This window comes from Pyrgilauda ruficollis, unplaced genomic scaffold (genome assembly GCF_017590135.1).
Source record: "Pyrgilauda ruficollis isolate IOZ18807 unplaced genomic scaffold, ASM1759013v1 scaffold23, whole genome shotgun sequence".
NCBI classification, from domain to species: Eukaryota; Metazoa; Chordata; class Aves; order Passeriformes; family Passeridae; genus Pyrgilauda; species Pyrgilauda ruficollis.
Genome location: NW_024522539.1, coordinates 11,063,524 through 11,089,772, shown reverse-complemented (window position 1 = coordinate 11,089,772; position 26,249 = coordinate 11,063,524). Strand labels below are relative to the sequence as shown.

Below are 26,249 nucleotides of genomic sequence, written 5' to 3'. Positions count from 1 at the left end.
CAGGGAGCGTGGCTGGAGGAGCTGGGCACCCCTGGATGGTTGAAACCCTGAGCAGCAGCAGCAGAGCAGAGCAGCAGGAGCCATGTCTCTGCCCTTCCGAAAGGAGCTGGAGAAGTACAAGAATATCAACGAAGATGAAATACTCAGCAAGCTCTCAGAGGATGAACTGAAGCAGCTAGAACACGTTCTCGATGACCTTGATCCTGAGGTGAGTGATGGTAATTGCAGCACTGCCTGTTAGAAGTGCCACACACTGCAGTGTTTTTTATTTGTATTCTGTTGCAGTAGGGACAGTGAACCTTAAGGTATGAGCAGCTCAGCTACAGACATTTTGGTGGTATTCCTGCTGGGATGTGCTACTTTTCTAAAAGTCACTGTGCTCTTGGTCTATCCCATGTCCATTTAGACATGAGCTTGTCTGCAATCTAAATCTTTAATCATGTTGGCACAGTGCAACACAATGAGAAGCTTTTTATGGCTGATATTTCTGAGCACAGCAGTAAACAAACATAACCTGTGTTTATGGACATCAGGTGTTTTGAACTATCTGTTGACCGTGTCATTCAGCACATATGTTTTTACTTGAAGAGAACATATTTGGAATGATCACGAAAACCAGGATTCAGCTACACAACTGTCATTTTCCAGAGAGGAGGAATAATTGGGATATTTTATATACATATATATATAAACATATAAATTAAAAAATTATATATACATATATAGTTATTATATATATATATACATAATTATTATATATATTTATTTTATATATGTGTATATATATATATAAAATAAAAAATATATAAATATCTATAATAGTTGAGAAATTCTCGCAAAGAATTTAAAGATCTCTGGTCTGAGGACCACTTGATCCTACAGTAATGAGGTTACAGTCACATGTGCGCAGGGAATTGTGACTGTATCTACCCAAAAATATTCAAACTGATGTAGGAATTTGAAAACTGGCAGGTAAAATGGCAGATAAAATGTTCTCTCTGGAGGCAAAATGAATTTGGAGAAACACAATAGATTTATAGCTTCTAATTCTATAGCACCAGTTTGTCTGGAAATTAAGGGGCACTTTAGTGTTCTCTCCCATCATGTTGCCACTTCTCACACTACTACCGCTTCTACATTTTCTGGTATTTTCAAGTATCTGGCATCTCAAATGGAGACACAGAAAACCATAAAAAAGCAACACCAACCAACCCAATAATTCAGGCCATGGTGCATTTGTATTTCTGCTACATATATGCAGTGAATTTGGAGCACTCTGGGCACATTTGTGCATGCACAGGTAAAATAACTGGTGACTTGAGTTCAGTGGATGTGCTCAGAAATGCACAGAATTCCTTTTGTATTTGCCATGGATCACGTTTACTGTGCATGTTCTGGCCAGTGAGGAAATGTTTCTGAAGTCCTCTGGGACACCTTCAACACCTTGGCGTTATTGCACATGCACTGCAAGTTCCACCTACCCGCATTTCTTCCTGGGATTTCCTGGACTGACATGGGGGGGCCTTATGCATATTCCTGTGTTACAGGAGGCAGGTGAAATCACAGGATCCCACAGCTACATGTTGAGAGTGGGAGTTATCTGCTTGCTTCCTCATACTCTGAATAGCTGAAGTCTACCTCATTCGCCAGTCTCTTTAGTGCATGCTATTCATTTCTGAATTCTGAGACATCTGCTTTAGAATGAAAGGAATTTTTTTTCAGTGAGAGAAAAATGGTGAGGAAAAAGAGTAAAGGAAAAGTACAGAAAACATATCCTGGTTTATCAGGACTGCAAACTGTGGTTATAATACGTGTAACAAAGGACTCTTGCTTAGTTCCTTGGTGCTCTGCCTGTGAATATGTTTAATACAAATATTAGTGGGCGGTAAGTCGAGAAGACTGAATGATGTGCTGGGGTTTGTGGTTATGTTTAGGTGCTCTGCCTGTGAATATGGTTAATACAAATATTAGTGGGCGGTAAGTCGAGAAGACTGAATGATGTGCTGGGGTTTGTGATTATGTTTAGGTAATGTGTGTTACTGCTGTCACCCAAGAGCATTATGCAAAGAATGATTTCACTTGAAACCCACTGAGATGAGATGTGGAGCACTGTGTGCAGCTGCCTGCTGTCCTTCCCATGCCCCTCTCTCTCACAGAATGCCCTGCTTCCAGCGGGATTTCGGCAGAAGGACCAGACCACGAAACCTGCCACGGGCCCCTTCGACAGAGAGCGCCTGCTCTCCTACCTGGAGAAGCAAGCTCTGGAGCACAAGGACAGAGAAGACTTCGTACCCTTCACAGGAGAAAAGAAAGGTACTGGCCATGCTCGTGCTGGCTCTGGGGAGCAGACAGACTGGCAGAGTGCCTGGTGCCTGCCTGCTCCGTGCTCTGTGCGGGGACACCGGAGCCCAGGGCTCTGACAGTGCGCGGCGAGGCTCAGTCAGATCTAGAGCTGCTGCAGCAGAAGGTGGAGGGGGGTTTAGCTGCCCTGGTGTCTGTCCCACTGCTCTGGAGTCCCATGGCAGCTCTGTGGCCTGTGCCATGGCAGCTCCATGGTCTGTGGTGGGTTATTGGCCTCTTGGGGGTACAGGAGCCCCATTCCAGCACAGGGCTCAGGCAGCAGCTCTTGGTCAGCCAGTGCCTCTGGGTGCACTCGAGCACAAAGGTGCCCTCAGCAGCCCAAGGGACTGTTCCCTGGTCAGCATTAGGCCATGCAGGGGTATTGCACTGGGGGAGGTGTTCAGGAGGAAACACATAAATGCCTTTCTGAGTGAATCTTGCCTACAAGTGCTGCATGTAACAGCTCAGGGAATACAATTACAAAAAATAAGTATTTTTCCACTTCTTTACTATCACATCTGGCAATGCTATTCATGCAGACACTTTCCCTGCTACCCTTGTCCTACAGCTACAGGAAAAAAAAAGGGGAAAAACAGGAAAACCTAATTCTAATAATTTAAACACTGGTAGGATAACCTCAGGGCAGGAACAGTCATAATTTAAACAAACAATATTCCTTTAGTACCACTAGCTCCTTTTCCCTGTTTATAAAAAGTGGACAAAAATGCTGGCCTCAGGCAACCCCTTCATTCAAGAAGGAACTTCCTATGTCTGGGTCCATTTCTGGCTGTGTAATGGATTTGCCATTATTTCAGTGGGATCTGCTTAAGGGAAAGCAGATACTTCAAGAAAGTCAAAGGCAGCATTTTCACATTATGTACCATTACCAAAGATGTAAAATGTTATTTATACAACATTTCATAGGCCAGGAGTTGTTACTATCACTACATTGTGTTCTCAGTCTTTGAAACAATGATTTCAGACAAATGAGACATTTTTCAGCTAGATCTGATCAATGTGTCATTTTACCATGCAGCGTATTCTTTAACCTGTTTTTTGCCCCATCAAAATGCCCACATCTTGCTCTTCACAGGGCTGATGGTGAGCCCACTGCCATGCAGTGAGAGGGCAGAGATCCTGCCAGTAGCAGGAGAGGTCAAGCACACACTGTGCAAGAAGGAAAGCACTTTACTGAAGTATGGATTAATTACCAATTGTTTTCAGTCTCCTACACACTGCTGGGTCAGAGCAGGACAGGTCACTGCCTGCAGGCCCCTAGGTATTTATACCAACACCTTCAGTCACCTTACTGATATTTACAGACTTAAGATTAAGATTTTGCAGTTTTCACTGTAGTTATATCTGAGATCTCCAAATGAGCCTGAAACACCAGCGCACAAACCCCAGCATGTATGGAATGGTATATACCCACAGGACTGGCCCTTGATCTGTGCAAAGTGAGTCCCTGTGCTGTCCCTGACAGTGGTACTGTATGGACTGGGCTCTTTATTCCATTTCAGTTTTCTTTTGATGAAGCTGAAGCAATGTTATTCCTACATTTGCTTCCAGATGCCCTTAAAGTGCTTATTAGTTCTGCTTATTAGTTCCTGGTGTCTCTGCTGTGGAAATACCACTGCTTTGCAAACACAGCCAACCACACATTTCACTTCCCCCTGAGCACAGAGTGAATGCAGCCCTCCCAGCATTTAAAGCTGTTCTTAATTTGGCTTTTGATTCACTGTGTTCATTTGCTTCAAAATTACAATTTCAAGAATTATTACAATTATGAGGTAATGACAGCGTTTTAGGCTACAGGAATTATTCCCTTAATTTCCTCTTTGTACAATACAAATTCATGACAAAATCCTCAGTATCAGCTTTAGCAGATTAAGTCAAATGAAAACAACCATGTGTTCTGTGATTCCTGCAGTCATTTTACAATTATAATCTAAACACACAGAATTATACTACATTTTCTTTGAAGTCAGAGGCCAAATGCTATGAAAATACCCTTTGTTTCTTTGTTGGTTAGAAAAAACTGAATTAATCTGAGATCTGATGAGGTCCAGTACCTTGACAATTGAGAACTGATGGGCTGCACAGTGTCATTTTTGTGCTGCTTTAAGGGAACTGACTTTAGGAACAAAGTTGTTTATTTTGAGCTTGGCATATCCAGAACTGGTACTGGAGTGTGAGTCCTGCTGCCCCTCTGTGGCTTGGCTGGAGGTGTCCTGCAGAAACACCACCAGACTTCCAGCAGTGCAGAAGCTGAGCCTTATAAAACATATAACTGAAATTTCCATCTGCCACATGCACTGAAATCCTCCCACGGGGTCGATGATAAACCTGCTAATTGGCTGCTAATTGGTAAAACGTGATGAATGTTGTACAAAGTCCATGTGTGGCTATTCCTGGATCTTAGAATCTATGCTTGTAACTGCAGTGCCACTCATTTTGACACTCTCAATTGAAAAAAAAAAAAAAAAACCAACAAAAACCAACAGGATGGCTGTATTAAAATATAAATTACTTGATTTACACTTATAAGAAGATATTTCCCATGCAAGGAAACAAAAGCAATCCTGAAAGATATTTTCAAATCTGATACTACATGCTAGGTGCTTTAATTGGAGAATAATTAGTATTCTTCCAAAACTCAGTAATTAGTTCAGGAAAAATAATTTAAATTTCTAAAATGTGTCCTCAGAAGAATTCTAAAGAAGGATATCTCTTGAGGAAAATCTTATTTCTCATCTTTTGCTTGTTGATGGTCTCTAAGTTGTGTTTACAGATTGGTAAATATTTATATGATTATACAGGTTTCTGTTAAATTATTTTTTTATACTCTAAATGCATTGTAATGTAGCCATTCTGTAAATAATTCCAAATTAATTGGATGCTACTTCTGCTAGTTAAAAATTAAATTCTCAAGCAGCTCTAAAATGTATCCAGTTGTGTATATTGGGAAGAATTGATGCCAGTTTGCCATTTGGTATTTATGACCTAAGAATATTTGTGTGTCAGTAGGATTAGAGCATGTCAAGTGTTGTTTGAACTTTTGTCAGTGTTTTGTACTATGATATTTGTCTGCCACTGGGAAATCATTTATTTTTTCAAATTTAGGAAGTGAGATGCTTCTACTAAATGTAAAGTGACATTTCTACCAGTTCTTACAGTTATCATACAAAGCTAAAACTTGGGAATTCAGTGATGAGCTGGAAAGAAGGTGGCATTTAACATATCCTCCTTCCAGACCAGTCTGTGGTACATGATGATTTTTTATCTACTGTTATTTTTTATCTACTGTGATTATTTTTTATCTACTCTTTTTTTTTTTTTTTTTGGTTGTTTTTTTTTTTTTTTTTTTTTTTTTTTCTGTTTTTTTTTTTTTTTTTTTTTTTTTTTTTTTTTTTTTTTTTTGGTTGTTGTTGTTAATATTTTAGAGTTCTTGACCCAGAAGCAACACCAAGCAGCTGCTGAAGGACCAAAACTCAGTTGCCTGTGTTGGTCTCTACATGCTGAGCAACCATAATGTTTTGATTGTCCTAGAAAACAAGCTAAACCAAATTCCAGAGCTGACAGGGATATGCAGAATAGCTAAAACACAGAAAGTGTTAAATACGAGCCCAAGACAGCGGGGAGCTGATTATGCAGGGAATTGCCTTGTTTTTGATTGTAATTGTGGTTTCAGGAGGTTGGAGATGTTTGGCAAAACCAATCAAACGTATGGAATGCATTAGGGTTTTGGACCTCTGCCATATTGCAGCTTGGTAATGTGCTTCATTAATTGCTGTACAGAAAGGATTTAAGCCTGTATGGGACAGATCTCAGATTTCAGTGGAGACCCAAGGTTTGCTGGAACCAGGGCTGGAATGATCACAGGCTCACACCCAAAGCTGGCCACTGAGAAATGTTTTCAGACTGCTTTGCCCACATCCTCCCTAATGCAAGTCAGGGCCGGGCACTTCATTTGAGTGGCCCATTGTGTGGTTTGAAATGATCTGGTGGCTTTCAGGAGCTCTTGTGCCACACATTTGTCTGTTAGTAATGAGCAGTGTAGGTGAAGAGTAAGGGCTGATAACTGGGGCCATGGTGATGGGCAGTTTGTAAGTGTTTATTTTGTGTATTTTTCATTTGTTCCTGCTTAGGATAATGTTCTAGAAATCCTTACATAGAACCTGATGGTCTGTGGAAGTTACTTAGGGTTGTACTTAAGTACAGTTGACCCACTGTACTTAACACATGTAGCTGGGACTGGTGGTTATCAGACTTCCATCACTTCCATGTGAAGTATCATTTTCAAGTTCAGAATGACCCGGGAATAAAAAGAAAAGGTGGGAACATGAAAGGCAGTGCAGACAAAGTATTGCAGAGTTCTGTCAGTGCTGTTTTTTCTGCAGTCTGTGCCTCAGTCTGACCTCAGTAAAGAGCTGAGTCCTGCTGTGGCACAGACATCAACTGGTAACAGCATTTCTGCTTCTGCTTTGTTGAGGGCTTCTCTGAACTGTATGGTACTAATGAAACACAATTAAAAAAGTTCTTCTGTTGTGAAATGTCATTAGCTATGAAAGGTTGCTTTAAGGATTGCTGTTTCAACCCTTCACCACTGTCCCTGTTTTCTACACGGTCTTCTGCTCCTTGCCAAACCATTTCATTTTGGATCCGATCCAGTTCTCATCAAAGTCATGGAAAAACTCCAGTGGATTGGGCTATTATTATTTGTGACTGGAAAGGGAAGAGAAACATGCTTGTATGTGATTAAATACTAACATTTTCAGCTGATTGATAAAAGGGAAAGGAAAGAAAGTACCAGAGAACTTTTGGCCAAATCAGTGTTTTCAGTTGCTCTGGCAGAGACCATCAGTGTAGCATGTGGTGCTGTGCCAAGCAGAGTATCAACACACAGCACCAGTAATAAGGACAGTCATTCTCAGGAGGTCAGAGTGTTAGAGCAGATGCTAATGAGTTCCAATTCCACTGTGTCTGACAGACTGCTTTCAAAGTCAGGGTTTAATATAGAGACTCAGTATCTTTCTTGGATTGACATGGCAGTCGTTTCACCCCCAATGCCTAAATGGTTTGTTTAATATTTTGCCACCTTTTTCCTATTCTTTAGGGCTTAAATTTAGAACTGATGTTTGTCTCTGAAGGCATTGAAAGCATTGCAGTTGCTGACAGTAATGCCTGTGGCCAGTGCCTTTCACTGCTTGCTTTTCTAAGGCTCTCTTTTAGTCGCTCATGACTTTGCCAAAGTTGCACAGTTCACAGTGAAATTTCCCATGCCGAGAGGCTGCCTCGAGTTGAATTTTTGGAAAGTGTCAGCAAAAAGGACTTAGCTGCTTCCAAGAACAAGATTAGGAGAAAACACATTGTTTTATCCATCTAGAGTAAATTTTTCCAGCTGTTTTTTTTTTTATGACCTGCAGTGCCTCTGTGCTTTGAAGAGAAGACTCGAAATGAAATCCCCAGGGAAATATACTCAAGTCTGGCATCCTCAAAATATTGTGCTTTCTTGTACATCCAGTTTGTTGTAGCATTCTCCAAGCATTCCTCCTGCAGTGAGTGTTGCTCAGAGCTCCTGCCTGCCTGTGCAGGCAGCACAGCAGTGCTCAGAGGGACCTGGCATGGCTGGGCTCTTGAAATTCCTCATCTGAGAGGCTCCTGGCACACCAGGACCAAGGGCAGGGAGACTCCCTCCTGCTCTGACAGAGCTCTCCTCACTTTGTAAGGGCACTGTAAAGGAGAAAAAAGAGTAAAGAGCCAGCAAAGAGGCTGGGGCAGAGAGGTGGAGTGGGGGGTTTGAGCAGCTGTATGAATATTCCAGGATGAAGGATTAGATGTGGCAGCTCTGGGGAAAGGAGCTGTAGAGAAGAGCAGTGGTAAGGAAGGGAGGGCAGAAGCAAGGTGGTGGGAAGGGTCAGGACTCAAAGATTTTCAAAACCAGGAGACATAGGGGATGGGGAAGGCACAATGAGGGAAGGAAAAGAGCAGAAGAATGTGTTGGGTGGGAGAAAATAGGCCAGAAAGGAACATAACTAGTGTAGTATTCAGTTCTGCCCACGTTTCAGAGGTCTTTGATGTCCAGGAGGACCTGAAGTGCAGTGGCAGAGTTTGAGTTTCTTCCTCCTCTATCACCATTACACATCAGACATAAGAGCTTTCTGCTGGCTTGGAGTGAGTAATGCAGGAGGTGATGCAGAGAACTGCCCTAGGGCTGCATCCTAACTTGTGATAATCCATGTGAGGGTCTGAAGAAATTCTGGGCTTCCTTCTGTTTTAAAAAAGTACAGGTTGGCTTTTGTTTATTTTTGTTTGAGCAAGCATACTTTCCAGGAGAGTTCTTTGGAGGATATTGCTGCAGTGGCAGAATCACAGCATGCTGATCAAAGTCAAGGATACTGGTGCAACTTAAGTTCACTTTTTGTGTTTATGCACAATAGATTTAACAACTTTGGAATGCTTATCTTTGCAGCCTTCCTATTCCATTGTCATAATTTTTAAGGCATAGAATATGCTGATACTAATCCAAGAGCAACAGAACAACAACAATTATGATTCTGCATTTTTATTTTATACTGGTGTTCAGCTTCATGCTTACTTGAACTTGGCATGTTTCCTTCTTCATAATACAAATTTGTCCTTGGTAAGAACTAATTTAGCTCCATTTTTATAGAATATTTGTAGGGAGGTTTTTAAGAAAGTGTCAACAGAAAAGAATAGTGTAAAATGAAAAAAGTGAATCAGGTGCCTGTGATTTATGCAAGGCAGGTTTCCAGGATTATTGAATTTCACTCCCAAGGTCAGTGTGGCATTCTGTAATTGAGAGCAGACAGGCACTCACTCTACTCAGTGATTCATTGAGAAGTCAGAAGTACTAAGTGTAACCAGGTATTTTCTTGAAAATACAATAATCTGAACTACACTATATAGGAAAAGAAAGTACATTGTTGTTTTACAATTACAGCAGAAAATGCATTTGTATTATAAAATATCTTTAAAAAATCCTCCCATAGATGTGCATATGGTAATTAATTATGACTGTATAAGAAGGTGGAGATCTCATTTCCTTGCTTTACTCTGACATTGCTTTAATGGGGGCATTTGCACAATGCAGGAAAAGAGACTTGGCTGAACCAAAATGAGATCTATGGTTTCATGACTGTTCCCAGTGAATTTCTTTTTTTTATAGAGAATTTGCTTTTCTTTTACCTTGGTCCACATTTCTGTGTCTCTCTGTAGTGCTTCCCTCTGAATCCTTCTTCCCTCTGGCTGTCAATGGATTTTGTTTCTGTAGCCTCTTTTGAGGAAAACCATATCCTATTTCAGTTTCAATAGAAGTCTTGTTTTTGCAGTGGGTGAAAAGGAGTAGGTGTGCTGTTAAACTGAGCCAAGACAAAACTCTGCTCACTGCACTCACACTCAGCCAGTCCCTGTTTGTAATCAGCTGCCTCAGCCGTCACCCAGGTCACCCCAGACACTTTTGGCCAAGTTTGGCCAAAAGAAGGGGAGAATTGCAGTGATGCACACTTAAAATTTCACACTGAAAGAAAGCACTGGGGATTCCCCACACTTTGGGTTTCTATGCTTGTGTAAAAATAAAATGATATTTTACTTCAATTGAAGTTTGGTTGCAGTTAAACAAAAAATATATTATTCATATACAGAAGTGGGTTATTTTTGTCTTGTTAACAACAAAGTAGCTCAAGTTATGCATTAACAGAACTTTTGTCACTGTGTTTTCCATTGGTAGAAAGTTAAGCTATTACTACTAAGACTTAGCACAGAACATTAGCATGTTCTGGAGGCAAAATATAACACAGGCAACATTAATTACACCACATAGAATAAAGTAATAATGAAGTACCTTCTAAAATACAGTGTGAATATAAAGAAGACCAAGAGCAGCAGCCTTTCTTCATAAATCTCACTTTATAATAATAAAATGTCACTATTCCTCCAAGGCTTCTTCCAAGTAATAAATTTTAAGTTGGACCATTGAATCAAGGAAGCCACAATCCATATTTTATTTTGTCAGTGAATTCCGTGATGAATGGATAATGAATTTACAATGTACAGATGTGGGACTAGGAGACACCTCCTGAATCTTTAAACTCTGTCCTTAAATAATGAAGGAAAACTGGTTGACAGCTGTCTATAAACAGACACACAGCTTTGCAGCTGGTGGACAGGTAATAAATTCCTAATAATATGCTAAATTCAGGAGTTTTTTAACCTGCATCTGCTGTGCTACAGCATCTCTTCACAGTGGAATGTTCTTATCTAGATAGCAGTAAAATGAATACTTTTAAACACCACTGGATGCCAGCAAGACCCACATACATTAAATATATATATTACTGTCTTTGACATGACCTTGCCCCTTTAAATATTTCATATAACCAAGAATAGAATTTTTTTTTTCTAAAACATTTGCCGAGAATGCGTTAAATGAAACTATCATTGGGAATCATGTACACATTTAACGAGATTCAGGCTGGTATCCAAGAATTACATATGCCTGAAACAAATGCTTAAAATTGTATTCCTATATATGTCAACTGTACAGGAAAGGTATGAGCCTCTAGAGGTTTTCATTACCTCTTGATTTCTTGCTGTGCAACATACTTAACCTTCACATATCCAAAGTCCTTAAAGAGCAACTACACCACATACTGTGTCCAGTTTAGTCCAAATTCAAGGTCCTGTGTCCCTTTACAACGTTATGTGTGAAAGTACAGCCTTGGATCAGTGTTTGTTAAAAGTGTGACTTGCGTTTGGGCCTGTGAAGAATCACTCACTGCCTGATGGAGATGCTTTGTCTCCACAGGCTGTGGCTCTGTGGAATCGCTCCTACAGAACAGTGTGATCAGTCAGGATGAAAACTCCCTCAATATCTCAAACAACCTACTGAGTATTTGAAACTCACGTGGCATCACAGTGATCTGAAAGGAAAACACTTTCTGGACAGTATTCCTCACTCACTATTGATTGTTTACTTGGATATTCTGATTGATTTTGGTTTTCTAGCCTCCTGCACAGTAATGAATTTTTTTTCTTATGTCTAGCTGGCATCAGTGAAGTCTTGGTCAGTGGAGCCTGGAAGCTGCCACCAACACTTCAGGCTGGGTGGTAGCACAGAGGGGGTCTGGAGTCTGACCACGTGTGCTGCTGTTAGATCTGGAGAGCGTGACTGACCTGTCTGTGCAGAGTGTTTCTTACCCCAGATTTCCACTTGACTTTTGTTTGATGCTGCTGGGATGGCTGTCCTTAATTGCTGTGACCTAATGCAGTCACAGTTAAAATGGTTCTTACCTTTCACCCACCAAAGGCTTTTATCTTCTTGAAGCCTTTTCTAAAAAGATTACTTACTTAAAGTTTCACATGAAAAATAAATCATACCATGATACTGCTTTGACTTTCTGCATAGCTTTCTGTCCAATTTTGTACTCAGAAGTTGTTTAGCCTTGGTAGAAATATCTCTAAGGTAAATAATTTGAATCATGTATCAATAAACCTTGCCAATGTTTCAGAAATTTCCATTAAAGTTTTTTTCTGAGCTTACTCAGGGACTTGAGTCATGAAAGCTGACAGCATAAAAATATCTGTAGACAATTTATAAAGATATATGTATAAAAGATATAAATGAATTGGCAGTTACTACATGAAAATGATACTTTGGACCATAATGGGGAAAAATGAAGCCACAGAAGGATGACAGTATTGAAAAAACAGAGACAAAACATCTGTAATACAATACTAAATATCAGGATTACATTTATGAATGGTAACAATATGACTAATTCAGTTAAAATTAAACTATTTTAGAGACATTTCAGAAAGCCACAGGACTAGATGTAATGCTTCAAGAATTATATCTAGCATGTAAAAAGCTGCACAAATCGAAAATTTAAAGCTGACAGTGGGCCAAACTGCCTGCACCATAGAACATCATTAAAACAGGATTAATTAAAGCCTGCCTGAGAAGCAGTTGTTAGGGACAAGGTGAGGAGAGCTATGGCACAGTGGACAGTAGATCATGGGAATTCCCTGTTATTGGAATTGTTGGAATTATTGGAGCAGTGGCACTGCCTGTTGCCTGGGGGATCATCCAGTTCTGCAGGGGCTGCAGGGGCTGGCCAGGAGCGCGCAGCGGGGAAAAGCCCAGCAGAGCTGAGTGCAGCTCCAGCTCTGACTTACAGGGCCTCACTCCAGGCATTTGCAGTTACATCATCACAGCACTGAGGTTAACATCATAGCAGCCTGAAGGAGTAGTGGAACTTGTTGTGTTGTTCCTGGATTTATCCTGCATTTTCCTCATTTCAGCAGACAGGCCAGTGACCTCAGTCTTGGGGGAATATTGCATGGAAACATATCTGCTAACCCAAAGCTATCAGCAGGATACAGAGAGAAACAAATATGCCAGGAGTCTTTCTTGGGCAACATGTGGTTCAGTTCAGAGTTTTCAGGCCTGCACAAATGATCAGAATAAGGCTATTTATGTGAATTATCAGGAGACACAGAGGGAAAATACTCTGGAGGGGCTGGCAGTTAAACTGAGTTACTGGAAGAGAACAGGTTTGCTGAGCTTTCAGCATGTATGGAAGTTCATGAACTGAAGGATTCTTGCAGTAAGATGGTTTTAACTACTCCTAGTGCCTCATTTAAATATAAGGATGAAATTTCTTCAAGCTTTTTGTGTAGACCTGATTCTGCCTATTTAAGGACACAAGACCTTCAGCAAAATCCCAGCTGGGACTCCTCCTGAGAGCAAATTCCTAAAATAACAATCACCAACACAGAGCAGTAATCTGCACCTTTTATTTTTAGACTTATTAAGATCCTGGTGTGGAGGATAACATCAAGTAAGAAAGAGAAAAACACACATGTGATAATATTTCCAAGCAGTTCCACTGTCACAGACCTATTCCTCTGCTGCCAGGAGGCAAAGAAGTTGTTCCAATAATTCATTACTCACTCTGGCTTTTTTCCTTATCTTAGGAAAAATATTTATCCCTAAAGAAAAGCCTGTAGAAACCCGCACAGAAGAGAAGGTGACCCTGGATCCAGAGCTAGAAGAGGCCCTGGCCAGTGCTTCCGATACCGAGCTCTATGACCTTGCAGGTTAGAAAACATGCAGATGTGATCTCTCACATGCCCAGCTCTTCTCTGGCCAGACCTGCCACCAGGAGTGTCTCATGATGACCCCTCAAGCCCCTGGTGCTGCTCTGATGGGTGGCCAAGCCGTGGGCCACACGTTGCCCAGGATGACTGAAGTGTGACTCGACAGCTGCTGCATTTCAGACTTCTCTGCTTAAAGCTGATGTGTCAGGCCAGGGGGGAAGATGGAGGAGCTCATGTGACTTGGGGAAGGGAAGGGTGGGCAGTGGACTGCAGGCTGGGGTGCTGGCACTGCAATGGAAGTGACTGATCCCACTGTATCCGCATTGTTTGTAGCATACTACAGCTACCTCCTCTCAACTCTGACATCCCAAATAGCCTGATGAACTTGTTACAGCATGCAGTGGATAAAGATCCTGAATCCATGAGGAAATTTGGAATCTAACCCCTTGAATGAGAAAATTGGTTGCCAGGTGATTAGACCTGGGTATCTTCACCACTTCTGATTATTTTCCAAGCCCATTAGTGTCGATGTGCTTCCATTGGAAACCCTGTCGGGAATGCCAATGCATTCAGCTCATCACATGTACAGTGAAATTCTCAGATACACCAAACAATAGAACATAGGAGTAATAAGAAGTTCAGATTGTATGTTGGGGAAGAAAAGGGATTAGGAGTGTAGCACTGAAACAATTTACCCAAAGAGTTGTGGGATTTCCATCCCTGGGTGTTTTCAGACCCCAGCAGACAAAGCCGTGGCTGACCTCATTAGTGCTGGCAGCACTCCTGCCTGAGGGAGAGGCTGGACAAGATGACCCACAGTGGTTCCTTCCAGCTGGCACTTCTGGGATATGCATTCTACATTGACTCAATTGTTCAAAAATCTATATTGAAAGTGTCTGTATCTCCAGAATTTGGAGCCCAAAAGGCTCTCCATACAAGCAGGCATGACGCACGCAGTTAACATTTTATAAAGGGGGTTTTGTTTGGGGAACTAAACTACAGTTTGTAGCAGATACTTTCCTGCAGCCTGTGTTCCTGTCACTAACATTGTATCCTCTTGCTGGTGTTTACACATTTCAGCTGTTCTTGGAGTGCACAACATGGTCAACAACCCAAAATTCGATGAAGCAGGAGCCCGTGGTAAAGATGGAAAAGGAATCGTGAGAAGTAAGCAAGCAGATTTCTCTTGTGGGCTGCGCGTCATCTTTGGGGACTTCTACAGCTGTAGGTGGGGTCTGTTGGTCTAATTTAGTGTAATGTAACTGGACCTAACTTTGATTGATCTAATTAATCATGAAAGGTGACTTTTTAAAAGTAAATATGATCTAAAAATTCATTATAATAACAGTAGTATACAAACAGATCATTCCTAAGGAAATTTGTTTTTGTAGAGAGCAGTATCTGGCTCTGCAGAGGTGTTTGAAAGAGTGGGAGTATTTAAGAGACCAAGACATATAAATTTCCATTCCATGTCAGTTTAGGCAGCAGGCAGAAAACAGAGTGAGCTGTAGCCAAGAATTGGCCGCAGTTCAGGCCAGGCCATCCTGCCCCAGGTTCCTACATTTACACACCTGAAAAATTACTTGTAACCACTGGGTTCAAATGTGGCAGAATCCCTGCATTCACAGAGAGGCAAAGACTGCCTGGATGTGCTCCTGCCCCAGGCACTCCCTCTGATCTCCCACCTCCACCTGGCTCCTGTGGCAGTGGTGCAGAGTGCCTGTTCTGTGGCTCCCTAGGGACACAGGAAACGGAATCATTCTGGAAATCCCCCAGGAGAAGCAGCTGTAGTTACTAAAAACAAACCCAGAAATGTTTGCACTAAATAAACAGACCTTTGGTGAGTCTGATCTTAGCTCAGCAGCCCAGAGGAGGCTGGATGGAGGGACAAATGGCTGGATGGAGGGACAAATGCATCTGAATTCCAAGCTTTTCTTGAGAGCTGCCAAGCCTTGATGCAGAACTCGTCACCTCCAGGCCCTGGGATATCTAGTGGGCTAAACTTTACTTTTTAAGACAAAACTGTGGAATGCCTTTTCCTAGGGAAACTGTACTAAAAAAATGTTTCTTCTTCTCAGGCCATGAGAACAGCAGCTATCTTTACCAAGGGCTTTCCTTTCCATCTTCCATTGCTAAAGGGGAGGTGGGAAAGTAGACAGGACACCATGTCACTTCATTTTTCTCAGGATAAAGCTGCCCTGCAAGCCTTCCCAGTGGGGCCCTGTGTGAGCTGCCATCTATCTCATAACAGGCAACTGCATGCATTACTAATCCTCATAGATTTCAGAATATTTTTGTTGTACTAAGTCAAAAAGTCAGCTATGTGAGTCAGCTAAACTATGCTCCAATCACAGACCTACGAACCAGAAAATCACCATCACATCACTTTATTCTTTGGTCCAAAAGCAATACCTTTCCTTAGCCAAGTGAAATGCTTCAGTAAAAATCTGCTCATCAATGTGGCAAAACAACACCATGATTAAAGAAACAAGAAAAACTCATGGAAAGCAACAAGAAGTAGAAAATGAAAATTCTTCCTAACTCTAGACAGAGTACACTGTGATGTACACCTGAGTACACCTGAGTACCATGATTAAAGAAACAAGAAAAACTCATGGAAAGCAACAAGAAGTAGAAAATGAAAATTCCTCCTAACCCTAGACTGAGTACACTGTGATGTCTAACCTGAGGACAGGGTGCTTGTGTCTCCCTTCCTTTCAGTCTGGCAGGGTGCTTCCACAAGTGCAAAAAATTATTTGCTTTTTTATTTACTTTCTATCCTTGCATCCAAGGTGAATTCTCTAAAGGTAGTTTTCAATTCCCAGCTCCCTAGAAAGGCTGAAGTGTTATCAGGGATATGTGAGGTCTCTCAGGGAATTAGTATAAAAAAAGGTTTGGCATCAAAGGGAACAGAGTGAAAACCAGCTCAAGACTTGTCTATGACCATCTCTACTATGAGTATGAGTTCTAAATAAGATGTGGCTTTCTTTTGGCCCATGATATGGCATGAACTTTTACCCATTGCAAGGAACAGCAATGTGTAGTACACTGAGACTTGAACACAGAAGTCTTCAAGACCTCTGCCTGTCTGCAGCATAAAATAAAAGGATTCAAACACATTTGTGGTCACAGATTCCTTTCTTGCTTCTAGTGGCTTGGGCGGTCAGGGTTAATAAATTAATCTCCACAACTCTATGCATGGGAATTAGAAGTACTAATTGTGTTCTAAGCTATGATTTTTATGCCTCTCTGAGAATATTTATAGCTCATAGCTTCCAGCACTAAATACCATAGTTCTTTGGAACATGACTACTCAAAGATTTCATAAATCTTGGTGCTGGCAGACAGACTTACTTTTCATGCTTTGATGGTTTTATTATTTTAAAAGTGCAGATGTTGCAATTTTACAAGAGCTAATTGAATTTATAGTAAGGCTGATAGTATCAGCTGAGAGGAGGAAACTGAGGGGCCTCCTGCTCGTGCTGCTTTATGTAGCACAGTCTATTCAGAGGTGCAGGGACATTTTCTCACTAATACAGTGGGCAAGTTCTGAGCTCACCATTCTTTGCAGATATTAGACAAAGCACAAAGCAGCCCTTGCAGTATATCACATCCCAAACAATAGCCTTCAAAGCTGCTTTGGCTCCAATTAATTGTACAGGGATTTTGTATATAGAGCAGGAGTTTGCCCTTGACAATGCTGCCCATCCTCCCTGACCTCAGCCTCCAGTGGCAGCTCTGGGTGCACAAGGCATGGCAGGGGTAAGGGGGATAATACTCCTACTTGCAGGTTTTGTGGTTCTCATAAACCCTTCCTGGATTGCTGCAGTACAAACCTAAGTGGGAATGGAACAGCCAGAGTGATGGTGCCTGTTCCTCGGCTGACATCTCATGAGATTTTGTGTTGCAGATGTGGTGAAAGGTGAAAAGGTCAAGCCCATCTTTGAGGAGCCACCTAATCCAACCAATGTGGAAGCAAGTTTACAGAGGATAAAAGCAAATGATCCTGGTCTCACAGAAGTTAATCTCAACAACATAAAGGTAGATGCTGTGGTTTTGCCCATGTCACGATAGGAGGATTTATTCAAATACTTCCAAAGCCTGTGCCTTTTATCCTCAAATTTTGTCTCTCTTTACTGTTCAGAAAAAGCAGGACACTCAGGGAAGGGGTGGGGAAAGGACTGTTGTCGTCGCTCCAAGGTCATCAATTCCTGATACCGAATTAAATGCTGATTAAATGCTCAGGGGGTGACTCCCTTTGGCTGCCTTTCTCAGCAGATTGTGAAGGAATATATCTCATGGGTACTATATAATCATCACTGGCCAAATTCAATTAGCCCTCACAGGCAGGAGGAGGAGGAGCTGGCACTGGAGACTGAAGAACTGGCAGAGGAGGAGAAAGTGTCTCAGCGAGGGTCCCGTGCTGGCCTTGGCCTGACCCAGATCCGGGCAGCGCTGGCATCGCGGGCAGCACCAGCCCCTGGGGCCACTGTGCCCACCCTGACACACTCCTGAAAGCAGCAGGGGTGTTCCCATTGCATACACTGTGCTTGTTCATCAATCAGTTCCATAATAATTAAAATCAGCAGTGTGATTGGCTTTCCTAATTACTGGATTTGTCTTTTTACCCTAGAATATTCCTATTCCAACACTGAAAGAATTTGCAAAAGCTCTGGAAACCAACACACATGTGAAGACATTCAGTCTTGCAGCTACTCGAAGCAATGATCCTGTAGCTATTGTAAGTTTTAACATTAATGGGGAAAAAATAAAACCACAACAAATTTTAAGTAGGTCCATGTCTGCTTTAGGATACATTCTTTATTTTCCCTTGCAGGAATTCCCTATGGCTATGAAAAGTAGAAATATAATCTCTTCTGATCTACCTCTCCATTCTTCTAAGCATATTTATGTTTTATTTCTTGTTGGTACTAAGCTATGTTTTGCAGATTCCCTGTTATTCCCTAAAACTTTCAAGATGTTGTTTCATGTTCCCTCTTTTTGGCCCTTCAGGCATTTGCAGATATGTTGAAAGTGAACAAAACACTGAAGAGTCTGAATGTAGAATCCAACTTCATCACTGGGACAGGGATTTTGGCACTGATTGATGCACTGAAAAAGAATGAATCCCTAACAGAGATTAAAATTGACAACCAGGTAAAGAGAGACCATTGGGGAGGTTCACTTCTGTTTCTCTTTTATATGCATTCCCAGAGGGTTCTACCAGGGGCCTCTGGCAGAGTCAAGGCAGCCTCTGTGGCTCAGTCATTCTGCAGCTCATGTCCCCAGTCAGTGCAACCAAAGAGTGGAAAACTTCTCAATAAAACTACTCAAAGCCAAATACAAAACCCGGGGCAAAATCTCCAGGGATGGGATTCTCTGTGTAGTTTGCAGCTCAGTGCTTAAATGCAGCTACTTTCTTCTCTCTCATATGAAAGCAAATGTTTCCTTTTCTTTTGGGGACGCTTCACCACATCCCCAACAGAGGCAGCAGCTTGGGACAGCTGTAGAAATGGAGATTGCCAAGATGCTGGAGGAGAACTCCAGGATTCTCAAGTTTGGATACCAGTTCACAAAACAAGGTCCAAGAACCAGGGTAGCAGCAGCGATCACTAAAAACAACGATCTGGGTAAGATGCCACTACATTTACTCATCATTTCTTTGTGTGAGCCAAGCCCTGACCTTCCCAGGCACAGCTCTCCCTGTCTGTACATTCAGATGGAATTTTGACCACAGCATTCACGCTGCTCCCAGTGAGGGGAGATGCAAAGCTCCTCAGGCTCTAAAGCAGAAAACAGCAAAGATCTTACTGGGATTAGGAGCCACTATTTTTCTCCTGCTCCTTCTGGGAAGGGGAGTTATTTCAGCCTTTTCTATGGAGTGTCCTAGATTTCTCACTGCTCTATCAGCTGTTCTGGCCAGTAGATGAGGAGTCCAACCCATCCTGTTTTCTCAGAGGACACAGAAGTCCTGACTTTGTTGTCCAGCCCATGATGGACCAGGCCTGCCCAGCCAAGGGAGCAAACCAGACCCTCCTGCTTTTGTGACCAAGTACAGGCAAAGGCAATAAAACCCTGCAAGTGTCACCTGAGTGTGCCATGGCCTGCCCTGTGTGCTCTGTACACAGAATACAAAAGAGATGACTGGGCAGGAGAAATTTAGAATGAGAAGAGGGAAAAAAAGAAATTAAACTTAGTATTTTTAATCAGTTCTGCTTCAGACTGGGGTATCAAACCATGATGTCTTTGTGGGTTTCAGCTTGGGTTTCTCTCTGTGGGAGCTAAGATATAAGTTGAGCTAAAACCTTTTTCTTTCATACAAACTTTTAGGGGGTTGAAATTTTAATTTTTAGCATTCCAACTATATACTATTTTTTCTGCCAGTGTCCCAGAAGGGTATTTGAAATATCCTATCTACAAAGAGAGAAAAACCCTTTTTTCCCCCATTATTTCACAACTTGTCATTAGACTTATGTCCTAATCTTGATTTTCCTGTGTTTGTGTTGTTTGGTTTTGTTCAAGATTTTGTAGGACAGAATTCCTAAAGGAATTCAATAAAATAAATGAACAAAACACTGAAAGCAGACACAAATGACTGATGCTACACTGCAGGATTTGGAATAATGCAGTCTGTTTGCCAAAAAGGCATGATGAAAAAAACTTCCTCTTAGTAATGAGATGTTTAGCAATATATTGTTGTTATTGACTTTCTGTGGTGAAAAGCATTCATTCATCAAGTTCTACTGCTTTGTTCTGTGCTTCAGCTGTTCAATATCAGAAACAGGACATGACACTGACATAACACTAAATTTTGTATCACACAAACAGGAGAACCTCACAAATCTTATCTGGCCAGGTCAGAAAGGATTCAATGCATTTTATTAGGATGTGGAGTAGCAAATGCTGCCCAACTAAACCTGCTCTATACCAGGTATAATGTATCTTTAAGTGCTGTAAAAATTCACACTGCTTGTCAAAATAATCCTGTTCATAACACAAGGTTTACCACTCTGCTTTGCTAAATGGCAACTTCAACCTATGTGGTTTCTAGTGAAAAGCCAGAGTTAATTAACTGATTACCAGATGCAGTGAGAGCATGTGAAGTTTAAACAGGTAATTGAAGGTCCAATATAATATTTTTTGCAAATAGTAATGGATATCGGTTCTTAATAGTACTGCAAATTATTTTCTAAAAGAATGTGACTACTTCTTACCTATAGTATACACTGTGCAATTACAGAAGTTATTAATTTTTGATGCCTAAAGCTTAAATAATCCAGAGCATTGCAGACTGGAGCAGACCAGTATCAATTTAGCTGGAACACAGTGTCTTTTAAAAGAACAATAAAACTGTAATAAAATCTAAATGGAATCACTGGAAGGAAGTGCAGGAAGCGGTGATTTTTAAAATAATCTAAAACCTTTAGCTCAGAATGTGATTTTTGTGGAAAATGTACTGATGTGAACACTTGGTGAAATTCTACAGTCTGCGATACAAAAAATGCAGTTTAGGTACAATTATTTTGTTGAGCATTATGGTGCATATTGATTATGGTATCTGTGGGCATATTTCTTCTGGGCATTTCCCAGGAGCTCCTCCCTTCTGTGCTGTTCCGTGTTGTGGGCGGGGGTGTTGGGGCTCTCAGGCAGGCAGCGGTGACTCTCTCCTTGTTCCACCACAGTTCGGAAGAAGCGGGTGGAAGGGGAGCGGCAGTAGCCACAGCACCCAGGACGCCAGGCAGCACTGGAGGCCACACCACTGCAGTCCCAGAGTGCTCACTGCTCAGGAGGGAAGGCACTGGAAAACTGTTACCATGGGAGTTGCTGATTTCTGTTACTGTCTCCTTTTAACCTTGAAAACAGAGCCTGCTCATTTTTAATTTTCATGGTTAATTTAATTCGTATGAGAAAGGTTCATAGTTGGTTTGATTTTAATGAAGAAAATGGTTTGCAGTATCTGAAGCCAATATGCATCTTAACTGTGTTACTGAGCATAACTTATAGTGACTCTGACCCTTATTTTAGACACTTTTTGATATATAAAAATATGACCTTGTATTTGGATAAGGGATTCTCTGCTGAAAATAGAAATTTTAGGGCCAAGTTCTGCAATGCCTTATGTTTGTGAATAATCCTTACTTATGTGTATAGTCCTGCTGAACTGAATCCTGCAATGGGCTGCTCCCAGGAGTAGAGCTAGTGATGCCAGTACAGGTTTGCGGGTTCACACCCTTGAGCCTCTCTCCTGCAGGGATCTGGGCAGCTGGAACCACCTTGGAACAGCTCCTGTCGCCCTTGTTGTGTCTCCACCCGTCCAGCTCCCTGTGCAGGATCACGCCTAGACGTATAAACATTGTCAAAGCGTACTTGTTTACATAAGCTTAGGTTAGGTGGATCATTTTGCAATGTTACACTGATGTTTTTTATTCTTACTCCACATTGTAAAGTAATATTAGTGTTGCCAATCCTGTAGATGTTGAATGTTTTGGGTTTTTTTCCTAGGCCAACGAGTTTTTGTCTGTTACTAGAATGCACAGTTTACAGCTAGTGATCTTAACCTAAACAAGTATTCTGAGCAATATTTGTTTTGCTTTGAGCCATGAGTTTGACTTTTTTTAGTTCTATATTTATGTACCTTTGTTAGCATTATAGGACTGTTCTCAGGATCTTTTAGATGAACATTAATTAAATACTTAATCCAGGAGAGCCACTGTGCTACCAGGGAAAGACATTAAAGGGGTAGTTTTGACAGGTACATGACTGACATTTATCTGCTGCAGCTGAGGTTTGTCCCTGTATCACAAGGCACATGAGTATTCGTGCCAGTGTTTATCTGAATAAAGGCAGATTTAAGCACATGCACAAATGCATTGCTAAATCATGGCCTTGACTTACAAGCACTCAAGAAGCAGCAGCTAACCCCAATGCTCAACAGCGTTGAAATTTCTGTAAGAATTCAGTCTGATGTTCCATTTTGTGTATTTCACCATCTAAAAGTACTCTCTACCAGAGTTGTATCACTGCCAACAGCTGACTGACAGCCAGAGGTTCATTTTGGTTCCACGTGCACATGCTGTGAGAGCCAAGGGACACTCAGGTCAGATGTGTCACACACCCCAAGCTTTCAAAAAGCTGCAGAAATGCTCCTGCAGCCAGCACTGTCACCGGGGCACACTGGCCTCTCTGAGACAGGGATGAAGCACTGCTTGCTCGGGCAGTGCTGGACACCACAGTCGCTGCAGGATGCTCCTGAGCCAGCAGGGACTGCTGTGGGGCTCTGGGATCAGAGACCTGGGGATGCTTGGCACGGCTCCCTGAGCATGTTTTCACCTTGCTGAGCTGTGAGCTAACAGGATGAACCCTCCCTCTGTGCCTTTTGTAAGGAAATGAGAAGGTCCAAGGCAATGCTCTTCCTGTTGGATACTGGTCTTTGTAGTGGGGTCCAAAGTGAATAACACTCACTGAAATCCCACTTAAAATACTTGGCTAAAGTGGTCTGCTGAGCTGGGATATGAAGTGCAGTAGCCACAGTTTACTTCTCTGAGAAGTCTCTACAATTTATTTCCCTTCCAGTCTTTACAATTTCCACTTTCCTTCCTCAGAATAAACAGAAACCTTTGCTTTGCAAGTAAAAAACAAAACACACAGGGGAGTCTTGCTAAGGTTTTCCCTGGATCCATGCAGGATTTGCTGTGAAAAAACTTTGACCTCCCATTTTAAAAAAAATTATAAGTTCTGTAATACAGTCATAACTCTGCATGGGCTTAAATAGAAGCCTTAAAAAACATTTGGATTACAAGGGGAATACTGGGCTTTGCACCATGAAGTTTCATGGGTGGGAAGAATCCCCATCCACAACACCTAAAGATTATGTTACTGATAACCTTCAGTGATAGGAATCACTCTGCCCCTAATTTCTTGGGTTTTTTTCCTTTGATCCAATCAAGGAAATCCCAATTATCAGTCAATTGTTTGAAGATCTTTTAATGGTTATTTTTTCTTTCTTAGTGGTACGTATCTGTGTTCAAGGGAAACAAGTGCAATCCATTTCTAGTCTTAGCTGCCATTGACAGTGTTGGTATTTGCATGCAGCAGTTTCACAGGGATGGGCTGGTCTGACTGCTTGAAGGTGTCTGCAGCATGTCCTGTATAGCTTTGCTCAGAGCCACACACGTGCTGACCCAGTCAGGTGCGTTTTGCAGCCCCAGTTTGCACCATGGACCGAGGTCCCTGGCTGGGGAAAGCCCTGTGGGCTCATCCCTTCATCTGCCATGCCCTCTGCACAGCCACGGGTCCTGTGCAGGGAGGAGCCCCACCCTGGAGGGATCATCTCCAACACCAGCCCCACCATGGGCGAGCAGACAGGGCCAGAGCTGTGCACCCCATGGCGGGACCTGGGAGCCTGGCTCCTTCCAGCATGTGTGAGGAGAGCTCCCAGTCCCTGGCTGTTTTCTGCAGGCAGCTCCTCTGCCAGGGGGCTCAGTGACCAGAGATGTCTTTGTTCTGCCTCTTCTGTGTGCTCCACACAAGGCCTTGGTTGTCACCAGCCTTGAGTGTCACAGGTCAGATGTCACAACAATATAAAGATCTGTTGGATGCAGCAACAGCACACAGTGGTGATGCTTGGAGGCAGATTTTCATACTAATACAGGATTTTTTAGCTGGTTAAACATCTCTGCAACTAACATGAAGGCAGGCAGAATGTGACCAGTTATTTCATGTCCTACTTTCAGACAACATCTGGCATTGTCAATGCTGAATGGGGAACAAGGACAGAAGAGTCCCTTTTTCTTAAGCAAACATTCAGGAGTAACTATCTATTTTTGCACATTGCTTCTTGTATTGACTGCTTCAGTTTGGTTTGTATTTTTTATACAGGTTTTTCATGGAAAAGCTCAACTTTGTGCGTGTCCTAACATCCATGTGAAGTGTAGTGTGCACTGAGGACCATATGTGTACATGTATAAATAAATGACGATGTTAGCTCTGGAACAAAAGTAATTGCATGCGCACGGTGTGGTGCATATTACTCAAGAGGAAGAGAATTACCACGCTATGTAACAGTGACTCCCAAGCGTTGTGGTTTTTCTAAATAAACCTTCACAAAGGATTTGGATTTTGCAATTTTTCATGGGTTTGTGACTTGAATTGAGCCCCTGTTGATGCTCTGACATCAGAGACATCACTGCTTTCTCCTCTGCGGCTCTTGCAGCTTTCACTCTCCTGGACTTCACCTTCTCAGGTGTAGAGACTGGTGGTATTTCCTGCCCTCTATTCTCCACCGTGTCTCAGCAATTTCTATGTGTCACCTCATTAGAATTTGACACCAAAACACACCAATTTCTTTCACATTATCCCCAGTTCTAAGGTTCAGGGGGCTCAAGTGCATTGCAGAGTGCCTGAAGGCCTGGACTGAGTTAATGACATGGTTAACATGGCCCTTAGAACCTGTGCTGCATAATAAAAGAACTGCCAAATACCCATAACTGCACAGTGCATAGCACAACTGGAAAGGAAATGTCATTTCCCCACCGACAATTTGCTCTCCACAATCCCAGAGAACTCCACAGCTAACCCACAGAGAAACAAAACACCTTCTCTACCTATTTTAAGACTGCCTTTACTTATGTCAGTACTTTAACTGTGAAATCTCACAGTATCTTTCTTCTTTTCATCTCAATGTAAATAAGTGGATGAGACTTCAAGAAAATGAGAAAATCTCATACTGAAAGAAGAAGAGGTATCTGTGTCCCAGTATGTGGTTCTGCTGGGATTTGCAGAGCCTAAATCAGAAGAGTGCTCATGGGAACTATGCAGCACAATTCCCAGATCCTCAGTCATAAGGGAATCAGAGAATACAGCTGCAGAGAAGCTCATGAGGTCATGAACTCCATTTCCTATCTCTCAGAGTTTTGTTTCTACATAATTCATAGCTTTTACCAAAAGACCAGTTTTGGTCCTGGATCCCTTTTATTACAGGGGTTGTGTTCAATTCCCCTTGGGATTTTGAATATAAGTGCAGTATATGCCAAACAACACAGATACTGTATCCCACCTTATCACTCTGCACCTTTATTTTAGGAATCAGCTTCTTCCCTTGCACTCACCTTTTACAGAATGGAAGTTTCATATACTGTTGAAAAATAATGACTTTACAAAGGGAGGATTGATACTATTCTTAGTCTCTAAACGTGCATCTTTATATCTTTCATATTCCAATCAGTTCAATCCTCTCCCAAGCCTGAGCAACAACAGTGCAAACCCCAGTGCTTCATATTCTACAAGGAATGCCAGGTCATTTTCCCCATGAATATGATATGGAGTGACAGCCTGAACTGCAGGAAGCTGCATTTCCCACTGCCCATCCATCCCCCACTGTTGCCGTGCAGAAGGTCCCTTGCTTGTGTTCTTTTAATGAATCTACCCAAAAGTAAAATCTCGATTTTGAATGAAACAGAGACTCTAGGGAGTTTTAATACAACATCAAAGAGTGGGGTGCAAGCTGACTAAATCTTGTGCCCTGCTGCAGGAGCTCTGCTCTGTTGGCTGGTGTGTTTCTCCAGGCACAGCCAGGAGCTCTGTGCCCTCTGCCCAGCACAAGCTGCTGCCAAACCTGCAGCAGGCTGGCACCCAAATGCAGGGCAAGGAGAGCACTGACAGGCACCTCAGGGCAAGTGCTCTGCTGGGGACGGGGCTGTTGGACAGGAACCACGAAACCAAGCAGTTCTCAAATGAATGTTTTGGATATTTTAACAGAGGACAGCATTTGCACATGAAACCCAACAATC

General features: G+C 42.0%; 1 protein-coding gene across 1 annotated transcript; it reads left to right on the top strand.

The window, feature by feature from the left end:
- Nucleotides 1-24,571, top strand: LOC121354575 (tropomodulin-2). Its single transcript, XM_041469303.1, has 9 exons — nucleotides 1-208; nucleotides 2,157-2,313; nucleotides 13,339-13,461; nucleotides 14,542-14,628; nucleotides 17,372-17,502; nucleotides 18,095-18,202; nucleotides 18,475-18,618; nucleotides 18,947-19,091; nucleotides 21,144-24,571. The coding sequence occupies exons 1-9, from the start codon at nucleotides 83-85 to the stop codon at nucleotides 21,176-21,178; spliced, it is 1,056 nt and encodes a 351-aa protein (XP_041325237.1). The 5' UTR covers nucleotides 1-82; the 3' UTR covers nucleotides 21,179-24,571.
- The last annotated feature ends 1,678 nt before the right edge of the window (nucleotides 24,572-26,249 follow it).